General features: G+C 42.4%; 1 protein-coding gene across 2 annotated transcripts in view; it reads left to right on the top strand.

The window, feature by feature from the left end:
* The window catches only part of LOC310870756 (polyamine-transporting ATPase 13A3-like), a 36,786-nt gene extending 16,318 nt beyond the window's left edge, over nt 1-20,468 (top strand). Inside the window, exons 8-33 of one of the 2 annotated variants that reach the window (XM_083782050.1) lie at nt 183-317; nt 595-667; nt 1,291-1,422; nt 2,481-2,648; nt 3,178-3,335; nt 4,098-4,286; nt 4,473-4,534; nt 7,333-7,483; nt 8,749-8,871; nt 9,759-9,776; nt 9,885-10,035; nt 10,335-10,455; nt 10,892-11,016; nt 11,619-11,785; nt 13,066-13,188; nt 14,047-14,126; nt 14,607-14,649; nt 14,932-15,041; nt 15,234-15,330; nt 16,282-16,354; nt 16,878-17,055; nt 17,283-17,467; nt 17,650-17,738; nt 17,978-18,058; nt 18,230-18,319; nt 18,573-20,468. In XM_083782050.1, the coding sequence (XP_083638176.1) occupies nt 183-317; nt 595-667; nt 1,291-1,422; nt 2,481-2,648; nt 3,178-3,335; nt 4,098-4,286; nt 4,473-4,534; nt 7,333-7,483; nt 8,749-8,871; nt 9,759-9,776; nt 9,885-10,035; nt 10,335-10,455; nt 10,892-11,016; nt 11,619-11,785; nt 13,066-13,188; nt 14,047-14,126; nt 14,607-14,649; nt 14,932-15,041; nt 15,234-15,330; nt 16,282-16,354; nt 16,878-17,055; nt 17,283-17,467; nt 17,650-17,738; nt 17,978-18,058; nt 18,230-18,319; nt 18,573-18,755 (3,105 nt within the window). In that variant the 3' untranslated portion in view covers nt 18,756-20,468. The remainder of the gene's footprint in view (nt 1-182; nt 318-594; nt 668-1,290; nt 1,423-2,480; nt 2,649-3,177; nt 3,336-4,097; nt 4,287-4,472; nt 4,535-7,332; nt 7,484-8,748; nt 8,872-9,758; nt 9,777-9,884; nt 10,036-10,334; nt 10,456-10,891; nt 11,017-11,618; nt 11,786-13,065; nt 13,189-14,046; nt 14,127-14,606; nt 14,650-14,931; nt 15,042-15,233; nt 15,331-16,281; nt 16,355-16,877; nt 17,056-17,282; nt 17,468-17,649; nt 17,739-17,977; nt 18,059-18,229; nt 18,320-18,572) is intronic. The other variant, XM_083782051.1, reaches the window with a different exon arrangement.
* Nucleotides 20,469-21,426: the final 958 nt, after the last annotated feature.

Raw genomic sequence — 21,426 nt, 5'->3', positions numbered from 1 at the left:
TATTATCCATTTGTAACTCAGTACACATGATGTAAGCAAATGGATCAGAACTAACTGAACACTAATGTGTACACTAACTGTGTAGCATTAGCAATGTTCAATATGTAATATTATGTATACAAGGAATCCTCAACCTTCTCTCTCTCTCTCTCTCTCTCCCTCTCTTCATCTCTGTCTATCAGGTCTTGAATCCCTTCTACATCTTCCAGCTGTTCTGTGTCATACTGTGGAGTATACAGGATTATTACTACTATGCTGCAGCCATAGTTTTCATGTCTTTCATATCAATCGCTACCTCGTTGTATACGATCAAAAAGGTGGGTGGTGATGGTACAGTATTTCGTATGCTTACACTGCCTCAAAACTGGACCTAAACCATTATTTAAATATGAGGAAAATACTAAAAGACATGTTTGAGCATCAGCTACAGTAGGTTATTCAACTGCATGCATCATGTAATTCCTTGCTCCAGGTGTATCCATTATTGTTTAGTTTGTTATAATGTTTCTTTCATATTTTTTGTTTGATTACGTTGTCTCATTACTTTTTCTTTCTTTCTTTTACTAAATTGTAACCATCTCTTTTTAATTGCAGCAATATGTAATGTTACACGACATGGTCTCTACTCACAGTGTTGTCCGTGTTTCACTTTGCAGAGGAAACAAAGGTATGCATTGGTGGAAAGTAACTTTTACTTTACTTGAGTATTTCCCATTTTTATACTTTTCACTACATCTCAGAGGCAAATAACTTTTAACTGCATTGCAGTTATTACAAAAGGATGTAGATTATTAATTACAAAATTATTAATACAAAACATTCAACAATACAAAACGAATACATTATTATGTATTATTATAGGTGAATCTACACAAAGTAATTTAAATCTGCCCCATATTTACCAACTGCAACATTAAAGTGATGAACTGATTAATGCATTACTAATTTCAGTCCACTAATATTATTTATTGACTTATATCATGAATTAAACACTATTTCAAGAATAGTGGTGCTTGTAGATTGGCTATTTTCACTATTTGAAAAATTCAGAAACATTTTACAAGGTTTATATTTATTTATGAAAATCTTTCTTTTTTACTGTTGAAAATGTAAAGAAATGCAGGAAAGGTCAAAACAACAAGAAACACTGTGTGTGTGTGTGTGTGTGTGTGTGTGTGTGTGTGTGTGTGTGTGTGTGTGTGTGTGTGTGTGTGTGTGTGTGTGTGTGTGTGTGTGTGTATAATGTCACTGTGAGCGACCTACTTATTTGTTGACGTCTGTTGATTACAGATACGGAGGAAGCCATGTCCACGGACCTGGTCCCCGGTGATGTCATCGTTATTCCAGCCAATGGGATGATCATGCCGTGTGACGCTGTGCTGATCCATGGAACCTGCATTGTGAACGAGAGCATGCTGACAGGTTCACTTTCTCATACATGATTACTTTACAACACCATGGTTCATTGAAGGGATTCCATGGGGTGGTCCCCAGCTGAATGGTTGATACTTCAGTTCCATTTGTACACTTAAATTGATAGGCCTACTGCGGATTTGACGGTGTAGATTGGGTTCTCAGTCAGAGATAAAAATCATATCAAATGGCACTGAGTCTGACACTATTGCATATCAAACTGGGGGACTGTGAGAATGACCGTCTTAGCAGTTGGAATGCAGTAACCTGCAGCCTGTTATACCAAGCTGCAGCTAATGAGCCTGGACTGCTCCATTTACAGGGGTGTATTCAAACTCTAAAACATACATAAATGGACATACAATAAATACATGAACCCACATCATACCAAACTCTTAAGAACTACAACAATAATGAGTCTGTATCCCTTTTCACACCACACTACAACATAAATATCATCAATAGCAAAAGCACATCACAACTCCCCCTCTGTACTGACATCCGGACCATGGTCCAGCCCAATCTACTGAAACACAATAAAACTCAACAATAAGACCTCACAATACAAACATATCAGACGTCACACTGATGCATGTGTGCGCAGTCCGGCAGCACAAGAACCCCACCTCTCATAAGATGCAATGGAAAAGTTCTAACTGCACTCACGTGTAAAAGAAATTCCCCATCAATGTTTGTAAACAAATAATTGGTCTATTGCACTCTCTCCATATTGCACTAAGATGAACTGTGCAAATTAATTTTAAGTGCAAATGTGCTGTGCAAATGTCATTCAATAAATAAGGGTTATATGTGCAAACATGAGTAACTGTCTCTGTCTCTGTTACAGGGACCTTGACATTAAAAAGGTTGTGGATCACTGGACTAATTAACCACTTTTTATACAGTACTACATCGTACGATGAATAGCCAATCTATAACGCTTTGCAGTGCCACACATTAAGCATTAGCATTTAGTGACCTTAAAGTGAGCTTAAAGATCTAGGAAAAAAATATGATAATTGTTTTTAAATTTTTATATTTCTCGTTTATGTTCTTGTGAACTCCAGGCGAGAGTGTGCCGGTCACTAAGACCAGCCTGCCAGGCTCGGGCCAGGACGGAACCAGAACCTACGACTTGGAGGAGCACAAGAGACACACACTGTTCTGTGGAACCTACGTTATCCAGACACGCTTCTACACCGGAGAGCTAGTCAAGGCTGTGGTGGTCAGAACAGGTGAGAAGGACGATCCATATGAGTGATACAGTATGTTCTTTCAAGGCTCTGCAACGACACAGCTACCCTGGTCAAGTGGTGTATTGTATCTTGGATGAGCAGTAGAAATCTGGTCCTAAGTGGGAGTCCAGGGTTCGAATCAAGGGTAGGATATAAATTGCAATAGATTGCAACTTCAACGTTATTGTCACATCACAGCCACACCTGGTGTGGTTGACCTTAAAACGGCTTTGGAGGGACAAGGAGTCCCTACCGGTGTGGTTAGGGTTTTACATAACATAAAAAGATCAAGATATCTACATACACATAGCATAAGACCAGCAGATACACAGTATATACAGTACATGATGTTAAGCATTAGGTGAGAAAGTGGTAACACATTGGTAGGTCCAGGTAGCGGCAGGTGTGCATGATCAAACATAAGGTGCAAAATAATCCAGGGTGGAAACTGTAGGCTACCGTTTAAAAAAAAATCCACATGGGAGGTCTACAGGGAAAGCAAAGACCTAACTAGTCTTGTTCCCCTCAGGGTTCAGTACAGAAAAAGGCCAGCTGGTTCGTTCCATTCTCTACCCCAAACCCACCGACTTCAAGCTTTACCGGGACGCCTACCTGTTCCTGCTGTGTCTGGTGGGCGTGGCAGGGATTGGCTTCATCTACACCATTGTACTCAGCATCATGTACAAGGTACCACTCCTCGTCCCATCAACAGGAACCAGCCCATGACACGCTAGCTAGCCTATGGCAGTGGTTCTCAAACTTTTTCATGTCAAGGACCCCCAAATGAATTTGTATTTGGAGTTGGACCCTAGTGTTATGTAGGACACCTAGTGGTTGACAAGTAATACTACTGGCTGAAGAAAAGGAGGCACTGGAGCAACTCAGACAAAAAGCTTTGCTGGAACTTGCAGGGTTAAGCCCTTATTTTATTATCAGGGTGCAAGTGTGTGTGTGTGTGTGTGTGTGTGTGTGTGTGTGTGTGTTTGTGTCCTGACGAAGATAACTGAAACATCGAAAACGTTGTGGGCTTAAACTGTCTGAGTTGCTCCAGTGCCTCCTTTTCTCCTGTAACCTGCACCAGACTGGCCTGCCATAGAGTTGGAACTCAGAAGTGCAATATCTCCCCAAGATTCCGTCTTTGCTGAGCGGTAGATGTTTGGTGTCTCCGTTAATATCATCATAGCTGTATTGAAATTTTCTCACACACACACATTTTCAGACATTTTCAAAAATATTATATATAGCAGCTCTACAGTCGACTGAGATAGAGTTCAAAAGTGCAATATATTATAGTACATCATATTGTAGCACAGAGAAAGTCATGTGCTTCAAAAAAAATTATGTTTTAAGTACTTAAGAGAGTACTGTCCACCACTGGACAAGACACGCAACGGTCAGATTGCAGCTTTAAACATATTTATCTGTAGTTTCATCCTCTGCGTCAACCAGGTTCCAACGAAAACCATCATCATTGAATCTCTGGAGATTATTACCATCGCTGTGCCACCAGCGTTGCCAGCGGCCATGACGGCCGGCATCGTCTACGCCCAGAGGCGTCTGAAGCGCGTTGGCATTTTCTGCATCAGTCCGCAGAGGATTAACATGTGTGGCCAACTCAACCTGGTCTGCTTTGACAAGGTAACATAACCACTTTACATCTGGAGGCCCTGTTTTGAACATGTGTCGTTATATGTGAAGAAATGTGCAAAAAACAGTGAAAGAAATAGCAGATCTACCGTACAAGCTCACAACACGTTAATGTCTTCCCTTTTAGTTTGTGGGTTTTAGTTGTTGGTTATTATATTGTCTTGTCTTCTGCATCAGACTGGCACACTAACAGAAGATGGCTTGGACCTGTGGGGCATTCAGAGAGTTGAAGATGGAAGGTAGGGACAAGTTCTCTCTGACTGACAGTTCAGTTACTTTTATTAGCAGTGCATCTCTAAATTATCACATTTAGAGATGCATCGGAGGCATTTCCATTACTGGCATTGGTATCGGTACCAACTCTAATCTTATTTTTAGCCTGCATTGCATGGATACAGTTAACATGGGAATAATAGTGTTATCCGAGAGTGTTAAAATTGGCAACATGTTCAACCAGATCTCTCTATTTTGGACATGACATTATGGGTGAAAATGGTAAGAAATAGCAGATCTACAGTACAAGCTCTCACTCTGTCCCCATTGTGAGCTTATAGATCGATTAAACATTTGATAAGCGGGCTTAACTTCACACGTTTTGAACCTATCTTCATAATGGTCCCCACAAACTATATTATAAGATGGCAACATTTCTGTGTACTGTGTACTTGCTCTGTGTCTCAGAGGAGGGCTGTGGACAGTTCTGAAACATGTCTACAAGTGACAGCATCAGTAGGCAGTTTGGGCATTTCAAACAAGATTTCAAACTTTTTTGAAAGTTTGAAACTTTTGAAAGGCCAAGTGGTCCAGGCGCATGCCACATAGGCACATACAATATAGGCTTTGGCTTGTTCGAGTCCCGTTCATGACGACCTTTGCTGCGTGTCTCTCCCCTTCACTCTCTCCCTCTTTCCTGTCTATCTTCACTTGATGCTATCAATAAAGTCAGAAAACCTAAAACAAATCTTTAAAAAAAAGAAAAAACTTTTTTGTTTAGGGTTTTTCATTTATTATTATTAATAAGAACACTGGCATCTATTTCATCATGCTTATTTCATTGGCTGACAGTAATGAGACACAGAGTGAGTTGTGCCATCTTATAATGGACATTGTGCCATCTTATAATGGACATTAATTGGGGCACGGTGGCACAGTTGGTAGTGCTGTCGCCTCACAGCTAGAAGGTCCTGGGTTCGGTCGCTGTGGGTGCTGGCGGAGTGTTTCCTCCTCCGCGTCATCAGTGCCCATACCCGTAGGCGGGGTTGGCGAAAGGGCCTTTCTGTGTGGAGTTTGCATGTTCTCCCCGTGTTCCCTAGGGCAGCGGTTCCCAACGTGGGGTCCGCGGACCCCTAGGGGTACGCGGACCCCTAGGGGTACGCGACGCATAGCCAGGGGGTACCCAAGCCCCCCCTTTTTTTTTTTTTGAGGGGGCTTGTGAATCATGGTGTGTGTGTGTGATATGAAATGTCCAGTACCTCCCCAGTGCCTCCCCAAGTGCCACCCCAGTGTCTTCCCTGCAGTGTCTGCCCAGTGCCTCCCCAGTGTCTGCCCAGTGGCTCCCCAATGTCTCCCCAGTGGCTGCAGTTTCTCCCCAGTGCCTCCCCAGTGCCTTCCCAGTGCCTCCTGCAGTGTCCCCTCAGTGCTTCCCCAGTGCCTCTTCAGTGTCCCCCTGAGTGCCTCCCCAGTGTCCCCCCAGTGCCTCCCCAGTGTCCCCCTGAGTGCCTCCCCAGTGTCTCCCCAGTGTCTCCCCAGTGCCTCCCCAGTGTCTCCCCAGTGCCTCCCCAGTGTCTCCCCAGTGTCCCCTCAGTGCCTCCCCAGTGTCCCCCTGAGTGCCTCCCCATGCTCCCCAGTGTCCCCCTGAGTGCCTCCCCATGCTCCCCAGTGTCTCCCCAGTGTCTCCCCAGTGCCTCCCCAGTGTCTCCCCAGTGTCTCCCCAGTGCCTTCCCAGTGCCTCCCCAGTGTCCCCCTGAGTGCCTCCCCAGTGACCAGCCGAGTGCCTCCCCAGTGCCTACCCAGTGTCCCCCTGAGTGCCTCCCCATGCTCCCCAGTGTCTCCCCAGTGCCTCCCCAGTGCCTCCCCAGTGTCCCCTCAGTGCCTTCCCAGTGCCTCCCCAGTGTCCCCTCAGTGCCTTCCCAGTGCCTCCCCAGTGTCCACTCAGTGCCTCCCCAGTGTCCCCCTGAGTGCCTCCCCAGTGTCCCCCCCGAGTGCCTCCCCAGTGCCTCCCTGAGTGCCTCCCGAGTGTCTCCCCAGTGTCTCCCCAGTGTCTCCCCAGTGCCTGCCCAGTGTCCCCCCAGTGTCTCCAATAGCAATACAAGAGCAATAATACAAATCAATCTTAATTTATTAATCTTATTCATTAATTATTGAATCAAATTAATTAATTAATAAAAATGTTCGACGCAAGAAGGCCCCCCTGCGGCCTGCGCCCAGCACCATGCCAAAGCTTTTTCCTGCAGGAAACACTGCTTGTGGTTGTAAATATATTGTTATCTGTGTTGCGAGGATGAGGGGGTACCTGGAAAAATATCTACCGCAAAAGGGGTACCTGGTCCAAAAAAGGTTGGGAACCCCTGCCCTAGGGTATGTACCCTCACAAAAAACATGCAGTAATCCTGGTCTCTAAATTGCCTCCCCCTGGCCAGCCGGGGCGCCTGATGGAAGGGAAAGGAACTGGTTGGAATAACGTGTTCCTTCCACGCGCTACGTCCAACCAGGGAAACTCCCCCCCCTGTCAGGTGTAAAGGAGCAACTTGGACACTCAGGCATGAAGGAAGCATGAGTTAAAGTCCGTTGCTCTCCCCATGTCCCCCATATATGGGGACTAGGTTGGCGGAGGGTGTGTAGAGTAGAGCCCAGGATCACATTAGATAATTGACACAGGGGTGAAAAATGGGTTACAAAATCGTGGGATAAAAATTTTTTTTAAAAGAAAAAAGAAATGGACATTAATGAGGACCAATAATGTATGACGGTAAGGCTGAAAATGGGTGAAGCGGTCCTTGAAGTTGTTAAATGATCTCCAGATTTTGCTGTGTTGTAGTTTCTCTCCCCCAGAGGTTGACGCAGCTAAAGAGACTCTGGTTAACACAACGTTTGTGGCCTGCATGGCTACCTGCCACTCACTGACCAAGATAGAGGGAGAGCTCTCCGGAGACCCACTGGATCTCAAGATGTTCAGTGCTACAGGCTGGGTATGGCAGTGGTTCTTTTTCATGTCAAGGACCCCCCCCCCCCCCCAAATAAATATGTATTTGGCCACGGACCCCCATCAGAAAATATTTTGTGCACTGCACTCCCATACAAGACTTAGATAGATATTTTTAAAATATTCTAAATGTTCTCCATTTCTTTCAGGATCTTTTTGAAAATATCAGATCTACAAGCTTGCAATGTGTCTTGCGTCTAATAGATCAGCTATTTTCAAATAGCCAACGTATCAAGATTTGAAGTGGTTAAACCGATTGCTTTCGATAACTCATTTTGCTGGGGACCCCCCGGAAACCCTTCAAGGACCCCCGGGGATCCCGGAGACCACTTTGAAAACTACTGTAACAGGCCTGGCTGTAAGCTGACATTCCTCTGTCACGCTCCTGGTTACTAATCTGCTCTTGAATTTATGCTGTTCTAAAACTCACTGCCTCAGCATGGCGGGGCTGACCTGGAATGGCTACAGTCAGGTACCATGGAGACCTCATAGTTGGGTGATTCTCAACCATTTAAATTCCTAGGATCCCGAGGTTGATATGCACCACCCCCATTAGATACAATCTGTATCTCTGGGACCCCAAACTACACTGTGAAATCCTCAGTGTTAATTGAACTCTGAAGATTGTACAAATGAAAGCAAAATGGTTCCACTTATTCTTTATCCAGGGAACGCCTCAAGGTTCCCTGGTGGTCCCTAGTTGACCCTCCTCACCTTACTGAAGTAGAGAAGTTAATTTGACTTTATATGTGATATTCTAAATGACAATGCATTTTACTGAGTGTACAGTGACTTTATATGTGATATTCTAAATGACAATGCATTTTACTGAGTGTACAGTGACTTTATATGTGATATTCTAAATGACAATGCATTTTACTGAGTGTACAGTGACTTTATATGTGATATTCTAAATGACAATGCATTTTACTGAGTGTACAGTGACTTTATATGTGATATTCTAAATGACAATGCATTTTACTGAGTGTACAGTGACTTTATATGTGATATTCTAAATGACAATGCATTTTACTGAGTGTACAGTGACTTTATATGTGATATTCTAAATGACAATGCATTTCACTGAGTGTACAGTGACTTCATATGTGATATTCTAAATGACAATGCATTTTACTGAGTGTACAGTGACTTTATATGTGATATTCTAAATGACAATGCATTTTACTGAGTGTACAGTGCATATCCAATATCAACTCATTTAGGTTCTGGATGTATTTTTGTTTTTAATAGATCCTAGAGGAATCCACAGAGGAGGAGACTGCTCTGCATAACCCCATAATGCCTACAGTTGTGCGCCCCCCCAAGCAGGTGCTCCCTGAAGCCCAACAGAACGTCAACAAATCCCAGAACATGGTATAGCTTTCTCTGTCATATTATTTTGTCTTTGTAATGGTCTTTTTTTAATTCTTCAAGCCAACAGTAACAACAACGATTGCATTATTCATTGTGCATAAGCTACAGTGGTAGGTAACCTTTTCAGGCATATAATAATTTTGGTTAGCTGACAGTGAAAAGCACCATTGCTTTTACAAAGTGTTGATTTTGACAGCAAATTTAGATTTTATTTTAGTCAGAGTCCTTTGAATAAAATGTCATTTAGTTTGAGTTATATTGCAGTCATCTGAAATGTTTTGGTGTCAGTCTAGTTTTAGTTACCGGTAGTTAGTTAATCTAGTTAGTTAATCTACAGTTGATTTTGTCGACAAAAAGTATTTTGGCAGGCCTTGATGGCATCGTAATGGCTGATTATTTTTTTTTCAACAATGTATTTCTTTTCCTTTTTTACACACACAACTGACAATACAAACATGTAATGGCTGATTTTACACTTGGTTGCATGCTGAAAATAGCCGATCTACAAGCTAGAAGCTGGATCTCTTCTCCACTAGTCCCTCCCTAACATTTTATTCTACATTTAAATTTGTAGACGAAATGTCAATATATTTATTTGTCTTTGTTTTAGTCATCATAGCTTACCGGTAGTTTTTATTTAACTTTTATTTAGTTCTAATAATAAAGGCCAACAAAGGATGAGTCAATCATTTAATATTAATAATAAATGTAAGGTTTTTTGCACATCAAACAATTATGGTTAGTTTTTGATCAAGTCACTTGATCACCTCAATTGCTCAATCTGATCAAGTGGTCGACCAAATGAGGTGGTTGCTCTCAACCCTGCTATAGACAGTGCTGTTACACTAGAGACAGCTTTGAATTAAAGCTGTCCTATTTATTTTCAGGAGCTGTCTGAATTGTCAGTAAGTAGCATCTTTGGTTTTCTCTTCACAGAGAATGTCATAATAATTCCACATTGTAGTTGTGAAGGACACAGTGATACAAAAATGTCTTAACTTCTTGCTCCACAGTTGTTTGAGATCGGCATTGTGCGTCAGTTCCCGTTCTCCTCGGCCCTCCAGAGGATGAGCGTTGTGGTCAGGAGGCTGGGGGAGAAACGCATGGACGCCTACCTCAAGGGGGCGCCAGAGGTTGTGACCAGCCTCTGCAGAGCAGACACAGGTCAGAGCTTGAATAAACACTCACAGATGTTTAGTTTGGAATATCTCCTGCTTTCATTTGATAAATCTAAATGGCCAAATGATTAACACATTCATTCATTTGAAAACGATCTATTTAAGCACTTAAGTATAATTTATACTTTCTTACATTTTTTCAAAGTAAATGAAAACTAGGTTTGAATGTGGTTCATGTCAATCGTTATCTCTTCCCTTCTAGGTTGCCAGACCTTATCGATAATTGACCTAGGTTTTAGCAGCATTCTACCTTTGTGTGTCCTATCTGTCTTTGTGTGTTTCCAGTCCCAGACAGTTTTGCAGAGACCCTGGAAAGCTACACGGGCCAGGGCTTCAGGGTTATTGCCCTGGCACATCGACAGCTGGAATCCAAACTCTCCTGGCACAAAGTCCAGAGCCTTAACAGGTACATCCACTACAGATATCGCTCTGCTGTCTTTCCCAGGAGAATGCACCTCTTTATCCCCCTCACATTAGACACTAATCAACAAACGTGGAACCTGGAACCCCATCAAGGACCAGCATGTTCCATGTTCCAGGTTGAGAACTACTGAATTAAATGACAAAATAATGGTAATGAATGGTAAATTGTCATATATTTCATCGAACAAGGAACCTTCCATCTCCCAAACAGTAGCTGTAACTCCTGAGCCACCACTGCTTACATCCATACTCCATTACAAACAAAGTCAAATTTAATTCGTTCCTGTATTTTCATATTCAAAATGTGTCCTTTGTGACACCCTTTCTACCGTGGCTCAGATTGTGTATTTTCTCTTGTGTACTTTGCGTGGGATTTGTGTGACGTGAGGCTGATGAAACCTTTGGTCTGTTCCTCGCAGAGACGTATTAGAGACCAACATGGAGTTCCTCGGCCTGATCATCATGCAAAACAAACTGAAACAAGAGACCGCTGGGGTTTTACTGGAACTACGACAAGCTAACATCCGTACCTTGATGGTTACAGGTAGCTTGGACCTACAGGACTATTATCCACTGTGTATGAGAGTCTATAGAGTATACAATAGCAATTTACCATTTAGACTTGCAAGATCAGAGTAAATGGTATGAATCCTAGTCAACAAACGACCAAGAAAAACAATGTGCTACAAAGTTTCTAGGACACCAGGTAAACATCTGTCTAAAGAGCATACTATCTAATTAACATAATATGTGAACAATAACCAGCATACACCTGCACTTGCAGTCCTGCAGCATAGTATAGCTAACATCTATATAAAATAAAATATAAAGCAATAAGAAGGGACAAAAATAATGAGGAGTGCTTGGGGTGAGGTAGAGTATGAACTAAGAGGTGAATGTTCAAACGGTGGTGGAAAATTGGGAGTTAAGCGTGTGTGTGCGTGTGTGTGCACGTGCATGCGTTTGTGTGTGTGTGTGTGTGTGTGTCTGTCTGTGTGTGTGCGAGTGAGTGTGTGTGTGCGTGCACGTGCATGTGTGTGTGTGTGTGCGCACGTGCATGCGTGTGTGCGCCTTGCAATCGCACCAATAACCCTTTTCCCTGTTTTGCACCCTCCTGCATGTCCTCATGCTTCATTTCTTGGCTAGGAGACAATATGTTGACAGCTATATCAGTAGCGAGAGACTGCGGGATGATTCGTCCACATGAGAGGGTCATCATAGCAGACGCTTTTCTCCCCAAAGACACGCAGCCTGCTAGCATCACTTGGCGTTACAGCGAGAACCCTGCCCACCTTCCCGATAAGAACAGTCAGGTGAGCTGGAAACAACACCGAGCCAAATAGACCTGGTCTGCTCCATGTTTAAGGTCAAGTTTACTTGCTTCCCTGCAATGTTTTTCAGCCCTTCTGAAGAGACACCAGCTGATTTGGTGAACCGGAAGTAACAATCAATCATTTCTGGGGCACCCGGTAGCTACTTTCGTTTTCATCAGAAGCACTGATAGAGTACCACGAAATCTGAGCTTCAATTCCGAGATAAACGCTGCTAAAGATCGTCGCTAAGATTAGTGTGACTGGAGGGAAAATATTGAGTGACAATCAATCACAATGTGGAAGCAAAGCGTTGCCACTTGCCAGGCGACGGAGATACCAAGAACTGGTAAAGATTATACTAGTGATGCTGGATGCATTAAAACACTAATAGCTGTTCAATCACTGTTGTCCTAGGACTTAAAAGTCATTCAATGTCATTCTTTTGCAGAAAATGAGTTAAAAGGCGGTGGACATTCAAAAATAAATATCCAGACAATTCTGTCATTATGAGCTGTCTGCTTCTGAACAGTTGTGATGTCATTATGAGTCGTCTGCTTCATTAGTAGGAATATCTACAGTAGACAAGCATGGCCCTGAACTAATGTGAGAACAATGGCATTATTATAGCATGCTAACTTTCCTGGAATAGAAAGCCTGACGTTTCTATTAGCTTGGATTCCCCATCGATGATGTCACTGGTAGGCGGGTTTCTGAACTGTCCATAGACACAGACGGAGTAAACAAAAATGGTACAATATTATAATGAGCATTCGTGAGGACTATATGCAGATAGGTTAAAACAATTCTCTCCCTCCCACTCCCCCACAGTCCCTCCCACACACACACACACACACACACACACACTCCTCTGCCCCACTCACTCCCATTTGATAGTGGCTTGGAGGCTACTTGTGGGGAGGGGGCGAGGCATTCTGAGCTTGAACAGCTGTAGTGAGTTACTGCTGTCCACAACATTCACCAAAAGTGTACCATTCCCATCCATGGTTTTGGCTTTTCAGACAGCAGTTTTATTTGCACAATTACTGAAAAATCCGCACTGTGTCTGCATTTTCTTGCGTTCACACATCCCCACCCCACCCCACATATTTGCACAGTGAACTCACTGGTTTCTGTATTCTCAAAGCAGGCTGAGAAAATTTGAGTTCTTCTTCCATCACTGCACCTACTGTATGACCATGCAGTTTACAGTTTCTCCACCTGGCATTCTTCTTTTAACACACAGATGTTGATGTGACTTTGTCTCTCCACTCTTCCTCCAGACAGTGGAGTTGGACATTGAGCATGGTTTCTGTGGGAACGGACAAGACCAGAGTTACCACTTCGCTGTCACCGGCAAGGCCTTCGCTGTCATCACTGAGCACTTCCCACAACTGCTACAGAAGGTAGTGGTTTTGTCTGTATATTTTTTACAGCAACACTCCTACAAAATGGCATGCTCTGAGTGCGTGCGTGTGTATTTTATTATAATGTTAAATGTTGTATACCTTTTGAAATATTAAACTTTATAAAACTTCGATTTTATACTGGAAGTCAAAGGAGGTCAGATTGGGCTGAAACATTGCACAAAATATGGAGATGACTGACATGAGAATATTAGTCTAGGACCTGGCTAAGATATGTATGCACTTAATTTAGGAGAGAATATCGCAACTGTTCTTGACTAATATGACCCCCACGAACAACTTGGGAACTTTGAACAATTCTCTATCCGGGGGTGAAATACCCGAAAATGACCGCGGCCTTTTAAAAATGACCGCTACTTCAATCATGGCTCTATCTTCTAAACCGTCGGAGCTACAGATTTTTTATATGGATGTCATAGACTGGCCACTGAAATTCAAAGATCGACGTGGAAACCTTGCCTTTATTCGAAAAAGAAGTATATTGATAAATAACTAAATACATTTACTTAGCTACATTTACTTATACTATAGCATTAGGAAAGGTTTATTTTTTGGAGATGGCTCTCATAATGCAACAGAAAAGAAAAAACGAGCAATATCAATCTGTATACAGTTACAGTATATGCAGTTTACTGCGTGCATGGCTCACGAAGATTCACAGTAAGAAAGAAATAGCCAGCACTCTGAAGTCCTTCTGATACTTTTAATTAATATGCGCACAGTCAGACACAGCAAACATGGATGCATTTCTGCGTCCAGCCTTTCTGATCTAGTATTCCTAAACAGGATATTATGGTATCTTGTTTTTGTGATTCTGTCCACATGGGGGCGCTGCAGCTGGTGCTGAGAGCCACAGTGTTTGCCCGCATGGCTCCGGACCAGAAGACTCAACTGGTGGAGATCCTGCAGAATGTGGAGTGAGTCTCTCAGCATCTTGATGCTTTTGAAGATTGTACAAATTGTCATGAAAATAGCTGAGAGCTCATTTGTCGTTGTTTAACAGTTTTTTTTGTTTTTTCGTTTTTATCACATTTATATATCTTTTTTATTATGTATTGTATGTGGAATTTACATTATCTGTCTTTATCTTTCATTTTATATAACTCATTATTATTGTCAAAGATTGTCTTATAAGTTGTCATATACAAAAAATGCCTAATAAAAACAGTATTAAAAAAAAAGAAAATAGCTGAGAGCTTGTAGATAGGCTAAATTGGCTATTTTACTAATTTTTGACATAAAAGAAAATGTATAGGCCTATTAGGAATGCCAGAATGAAAGCTGTTAAATAATGTTAACTATGTGTTATTTTAAGTGTGAAAATATTGTTTTACGGATTATGTAATTTGATTGTAGATTGTATATTAAATGTTTGACCCACTTTCTTCACATTTTAGCTACACTGTTGGAATGTGTGGTGATGGTGCTAACGACTGTGGTGTAAGTATCGATTGGCTTGTAATAAGTATCTATATAAACATTATTACATCCATTATATACATCGTCTATCCTACTGTAGATGGATGACAAAAACAGAGGTTAAACAAAGCATATATATATATATATATATATATATATATATATGCTTTGTTTAACCTCTGTTTTTGTCCCTGCACCTCTGTATGTCTGTCTGTCTCTCCCTCTCTCTTTGTCTCTCTCTCTGTCTAACTATCTCTCTACTGTCTCTCTGTCATTCTGTGTGTGTCTCTCTCTCCCTCTCAGGCCCTGAAGAGAGCCCACAGTGGAATCTCTCTATCAGAGCTTGAAGCATCGGTGGCCTCACCCTTCACCTCCACCACCTCAAACATTTCCTGTGTCCCCAACCTCATCAGGTAGCTCAGTGCAATGGATAATGGATCGCTCAAATCACCCAATGTGTTTGGTTGATAGTGGTATAATAACCATGGTAGTATAACAGGATTTCCACCTAAAGCCTAGTTAACTCATCCTTTTGTGAACTCTGTTAAGCTTCTCTGCCCACTGTACGATGATGTACACACACAGTAACAAACTTGTGTGTCCAGGGAGGGTCGAGCGGCTCTCATCACATCATTCTGCGTGTTCAAGTTCATGGCTCTCTACAGTATTATCCAATACCTCAGTGTGACGCTGCTCTACTCTGTAAGTAAGACATGCCGTTTCACTCAACACATATTTGGTACAATGTGTTTGAGAGGTATTTGTAGGCGGTACAATGTCATAGTACAGTATGTGTGAGATACAGTATTTTGCGACTACATGTGTAACTTGTTTTTAAGATGAGCATTTTGGCTTTTCTGCCATTGTTGATAGTATCAAGTGAAGATTGACAGGAAAGAGGGGGGGAGAGAAGGGGAGAGACATGCAGCAAAGGTCGTCATGAACGGGACTCGAACACGCGACGCGCTGTCAGGCCAAAGCCTATATGTGGCATGCGCCTGGACTACTTGGTCAGCAAAGACTAAAGAAAATGTGCAATTGAATAAAATAAAACTCAAAAACCAAACAAACATCTTAAATCAACTGAGAGGCAAAGGGTCAACCTCTCCCCATGGCAGCCTGCACTCCTACTGAGCTGTTTCCCTTATATACTCTGCAGACTCCACCCTTCCATTTATCAACCAACCACAGTATTATAGCAATCCACCCAAGATGCTCCCCATGTTCTAATTAATCAGCTAACAGGATTAACAGGCACCACTCAATCAGATCTTCAGGCACCAATGGTATGATGGTAGCCCAATTTCCTTAGTTATTTTACTGTCACTGATAGTATAATAACTGTGTCCCCCTATATGTTTTATGGAGTATTTGCTACAGTACATTTGCACTTTGCATTGACCCATTCTAACTATTAGGAGCAGTGGCTACCATTCTAGTGGCAGTAATGGGTAAGTCTCTTGCTCAGGGACACTTTGGGGGCAAAGTGATGACCTTACGATTCCCAGACAGCCTCTCTACCCACTCAGCTATGACCAAGCTGGGGTTTAAGTGGTTAAGGCTGTCAAAATAATAGTAACAAAAAAACAACGTCTCTACATTGAATCACAATGCATGCACACACTGTTGTTTAAATGTCTGCTACTGCCACAGATGCTGAGCAACTTGGGAGATTTCCAGTTCCTTTTCATCGACCTTGCCATCGTTCTCATCATTGCCTTTACAAGTGAGTGTGGACACCTTTCCTGGGCCTGACAAACTATTATCTATGGCACTTGAGTTCAGTCCTCAGGGACCACTTGCAACAAAAATTGAAAAATACATTTATCTCAGATTCTTTTCCCAGATTGCGTTTTTGGTCAAAACAAGCTATATTCAACAGCTTGACTAAAGAACCGATGATCATCTTTACAAAATGTATTTTCCGGGTGAAGAGATTAGACAGCTATTTTTGCTGAATGTTTGCCAGTTTTTGTCGTATGTTAGGCTATTGTGACATGAAATAGGGACACTAGGGTTCATATGGTTAATATTGATTGATTTATTCATTGATTGAACGATTGTTGGGCACAACAAATAACAAAAACAGCACAGAGGTACAGTAAAGGCTATATATACAATTCATCAACAGAGCATTATAACACATGAGTGTCATCAACAACTACAAATAGCTACAGTGGAGAAAATGGGATAAGAAACCAGTTATTCATTCAATATTCAATATAGCAACTGTTTATCTGTGTGTTTAGTGAGTCTGAACCCAGCCTGGAAGGAGCTGGTGCGTCGCCCACCTCCGTCCAGTCTGATCTCCGGACCGCTCCTCTTCTCAGTTCTGACCCAGATCATCACCTGCCTGGTCTTCCAGGTTCTGGCTTACCTCCTGGTCCGACGCCAGAGCTGGTATGAGATATGGACGCCCCAGTCAGAGTGAGTGATGTTTATTGTGATATTTTCAGTCAGTTTTGTATTTCTTGCTAAATTAAACGAGCGTGGTGGTCATTCCACTCACATTTCTCTCCACTATTTCTCCATTTCTCTTCTCATCTATCCACCCCCCCTCCCTCCTCTCTCGGTCTCTCTTTATCCCTCCCTCTCTCTGTCTCTCTCCACCCCCCCCCCCCCCCCCCCCCTAACTTTCTCTCTTTCAAACACAGTGCTTGTAACGTCTCTCACACTGGCCTGTCCCACCACCACATCAACGTGACCTCCCCCGTTGACCACAAGAACATCAGGAACTACGAGAACACCACTCTGTTCTACGTCTCCTCCTTCCAGTATCTGGCCGTGGCCATTATCTTCTCCAAGGGGAAGCCCTTCCGAGAGCCAAGCTATAAGAACTGTAAGTCCTTACGAAGATAACACCGACTGCACACTGCTGGCTTTCTGAACGCCCCAGTTTGATATACATTAGGCCACGGACCCTGATTTCCCGGGACCCCACGTTGAGAACCAGTGATCTACTGTTATGTATAAATGGAAAGATAGCAGTAATATCACTTTTTCCCCCCCTCATTTCACAAGGGCCATTTATGCTGACTTGTCTGTGTCTCTACGTCTTCCTGTTCCTCATCATGCTGTTTCCTGTCCCTGATATCGACAACTTCCTGGAGGTAAACCGCATTGCACTCATACGTGCCTTTGTTCAGTTTACTATAACTTATGACGTGACAGATTTGTGGAGCAACCCCAAACATTGCAACAGTAGCAGCATAATCTTTGAATTTGAGATATCCCCCACACTACCAGTGTGAATACATTGATGTCTGTGAGAAAAATCACAAGAAGTGAACAGTGTGACATTGCTGGTGCCATCATCCCCTCCTCAACCCACTGCTCTGCCTCCCCTCAGATCGTCTGTGTTCCCCATGACTGGCGTGTCACGATGGTCATCATTGTCATAGTGAATGCGTTTGTGTCCTTCATGTTCGAGGTATGCTTTAAGCCTAATTTCCACATTGAAGTCCTGATCTACAAGCTAACGACACGTTGCAGCGCAACATAATGTTATTTTCTGTTTGTTTCTGGCCGGTGGTGGTTCATATCTGTTTGCAATCCAATCATCTGCTGCTGTTTTATGATTGACCGACATCTTCTCTCTCAGACGTTGGTCCTTGATATCATCTTATGGAGGCTGGTGTTCAGCCGAGACAAGCATGGTGCCGGGCGGGGCACTCCTGACACACCTCATCAGGTCGGGAAGTGCCTACACTTTAACTCTAGCTTTGCTGTTTCCATGTCACTTCCTCACTGATCCATTTTAATTCTAATCACACAAACCATTCAGAAGAGCCATCCGTCATCTCTAGTATTCTTTCCTCATGCCATGTTATCTCTGGAAGGTCTAAGTGCAGTATTTGTAAATGCAGTATATTCTACTGTATATGCATATTTTTCCTTTGACGTCAATAATAACAGTTAAATTACATTGATCCTCATCTTCCCAGTCAGCTAATCATCGCTGGGCCTCAACCTTGTCGTCCTGGCTGTTCTGCCAGAGAAACAAAACCCCACGGACACACTACATGCAACTGGCCCTGGAGCTGCAGGATGACCCGGACTGGCCACCCAAACCTTCCACTGTCACCTACGCCAGCACACCCCACACCAACGTTACCGTCCCCATGTGACCCCAGAGCAGACAAGGCTGCTCGTAGAGCCACAGAACTGACCACATTTAACCGAATGTAAACATTGTCTACCAACATCATAATGCGGAGCCATCAGCACAGGGACTCTAACAAAATGTGACGTTGTCAACTAACTTCAGATGAGACTAGCAACGTGATCTTGCGTAGATGTTCCTGGGACCATGAGTCAGCCAGACCCCAAGCACCAAATAAGAACTTTGACCAGTCATGGCCTTAAACAAAGCTTGATTTGTTCTACGTGGATAACTGCAAGAGCTTCCATTTGCTGAATTACTGTACTTAATTTCCCATGATGCAATTCATGAGCGGCAGTGTTCAAGTCACAACACGATCACTCAGCATTCGTATCAATAACTAGATCTTAAAGATACTAGCATCACACTACTGAAACTTGAATTGCTTGGCTGTGTTCACACTCTGCGTGAAGGTTTGTGGAAAAAAAAAATCTTTCTGCACATTGTGCTTGTATGTAAATAGAATTTGACAAATGAAAACTCTATACTTTCAACATTCACTGTATGTCATTGTGAAAGAAAATGTATGTCCTCGAGTGATTTCACTTTGTGACCACAAGAAAAACATGCAGGTTTTGCTGTCTGAGCCAATTTATACTTCGTCAGACGACACTGTCACACTTTTTCAGTTGACTATCAGACTTTTCCATCAAGCAACAAAGCATTAATTAGACCTTGGAACAGATCCTGACATTGTGATGCCAGCAGACCCGGGCATAATGATTGTAATAAGTGTTTGAAGTATTTGTGTCATATCTTTATTATTGTTAGACTAACCTCAAAATGAACACTGTTTGTGAGGGATTGATGAACTGTTTAACCACTTAATCCCAATTTTAGACTTTATCATATGGTGGTGTTGCATGGCAAACATTTTTAATTTTCACTAGTATTGGACTGAAAGTCTGAACGAGTTTGACCAGGTTCAAAGTGGTCAGGCTTTTAAAGTCTAAACAGGTTTGACCAGTATTCCACTAACAGTGTTTCACAGTGTCTTAATTACTGCTGCTAAAAAATATTTCGAGAAAGGAAAGGGAAGGTTCTCTTGTTCAGGATGATATTGGAGCAAAACAAATATGTTTTTATCTGTTAGCAGGATGGAATTGTATCTTTTTGTATTTCTTTGTTGTTGTTTTTTAACATGACTGGTACTGTTTATAGTTTCCAGCAACTGAAAACGTTCCATTTTAATCTTGATTCATACAGCATTTTGCACGACGAGCGTCGCACGATTAAAATTATGTTTGATAAAAGAACACCTTAGGGCGGCTCTGTTGAGGACCAGCGACGGCATCGTGCAATGGTGTATAAATAAGGCATTATTCTTGTACGTGTCTATTAGAACGGGCCTAGCATTCTAATGACTGAGCTTCTTCCCGTGGAAGAGAAAAAAAAAACTAAACTGGTGCCAGAGTGTGTGTGTGTGTGTGTGTGTGTGTGTGTGTGTGTGTGTGTGTGTGTGTGTGTGTGTGTGTGTGTGTGTGTGTGTGTGTGTGTGTGTGTGTGTGTGTGTGTGTGTGTGTGTGTGTGTGTGTGTGTGTGTGTGTGTGTGTGTGTGTGTGTGTGTGTGTGTGTGTGTGTGTGTGTGTGTGTGTGTGCGCGCGCGCGCGTGCGTGCACGGATAAGAAAGGGAATGTTCCAACAAAACATATTCCCAGTGAAAATAATATTTAAAGAAAACTGCTAAATGTTTTCTCTTTGCATAAAAATGTGAATCAGTATGAACTAAACATGTGTATTGATTGCTTAACTGAAATCATACCAATTAACACCATTAAACTATTGCACATGACCTGTAATGCTGCTTTGATTAAAGGCAATCATTTTCAAAAGATTTACCTTATACTGTGTCTTTATAACGTTTTATAATTTTATGTTCAGTTTCAACTTCATTTGATTATTATAATGTCAATTATTTCGTTGGAAATCTTACAGACTGATGCAACTGTAATAATAAGCAGTGGAACATTAACATCATTAGTGCAAAAACATTACAGAACTTTGTTGCATTGAGGGTACTTGTAATACAGTATCTCTTTGAAGTTCCCTTACCGTCCAACAGACTGACTCAAATCCACCACTTACAGTAGACTATTTATATATCAACAAACTTCCCTGTGTTTGCCATGTACAACTTCCATTACATTTCTCAGTAAATCAGTGTAATTTCCATTACATTTCTCAATAAATTTGCGTATTAAGCCACTCTTGCGTTCTTCGTGGGGGGCTGACCCATGGTCACACTTTTTCAGTCTATACTCACTGATCAATTATGGGCTTTCCCAGCCTCCTCGCTGCCTGGCATATGGGTGCTTAAAGGCACGAGAGTGGAGGAGAAAGAGGGGTATCATTTCATGTGGAGATCAGGGCCTACAGGCAGTGAATGGGTGGATTTAACGTGGTCTGTGAATAAGAGAAAGGGGGTCCTTGGCTGTGCCAGTGAAAGGAATCTCCCACAGATGAGAGAAGAGCCTGTTTCAGGAATATTCATGATGAGAAGATGACGAGGTGTCATGAATTGATGGTGCGTCCGTATTCTGCGCGTGTGGATCATCTTTTCGGTAAACAGTGATGTGTTAGGAGGCAGGATGTGTTGCCTTCGGTCCGTGTTTGCGATGTAGTTTTCGAGACAGTGT

The sequence above is a fragment of the Protomyctophum parallelum genome (genome assembly GCF_964188405.1).
Source record: "Protomyctophum parallelum genome assembly, chromosome: 14".
NCBI classification, from domain to species: domain Eukaryota; kingdom Metazoa; phylum Chordata; class Actinopteri; order Myctophiformes; family Myctophidae; genus Protomyctophum; species Protomyctophum parallelum.
Note: the sequence above shows the minus strand (reverse complement) of the source record. Positions and strands in the feature narration are given on the sequence as shown.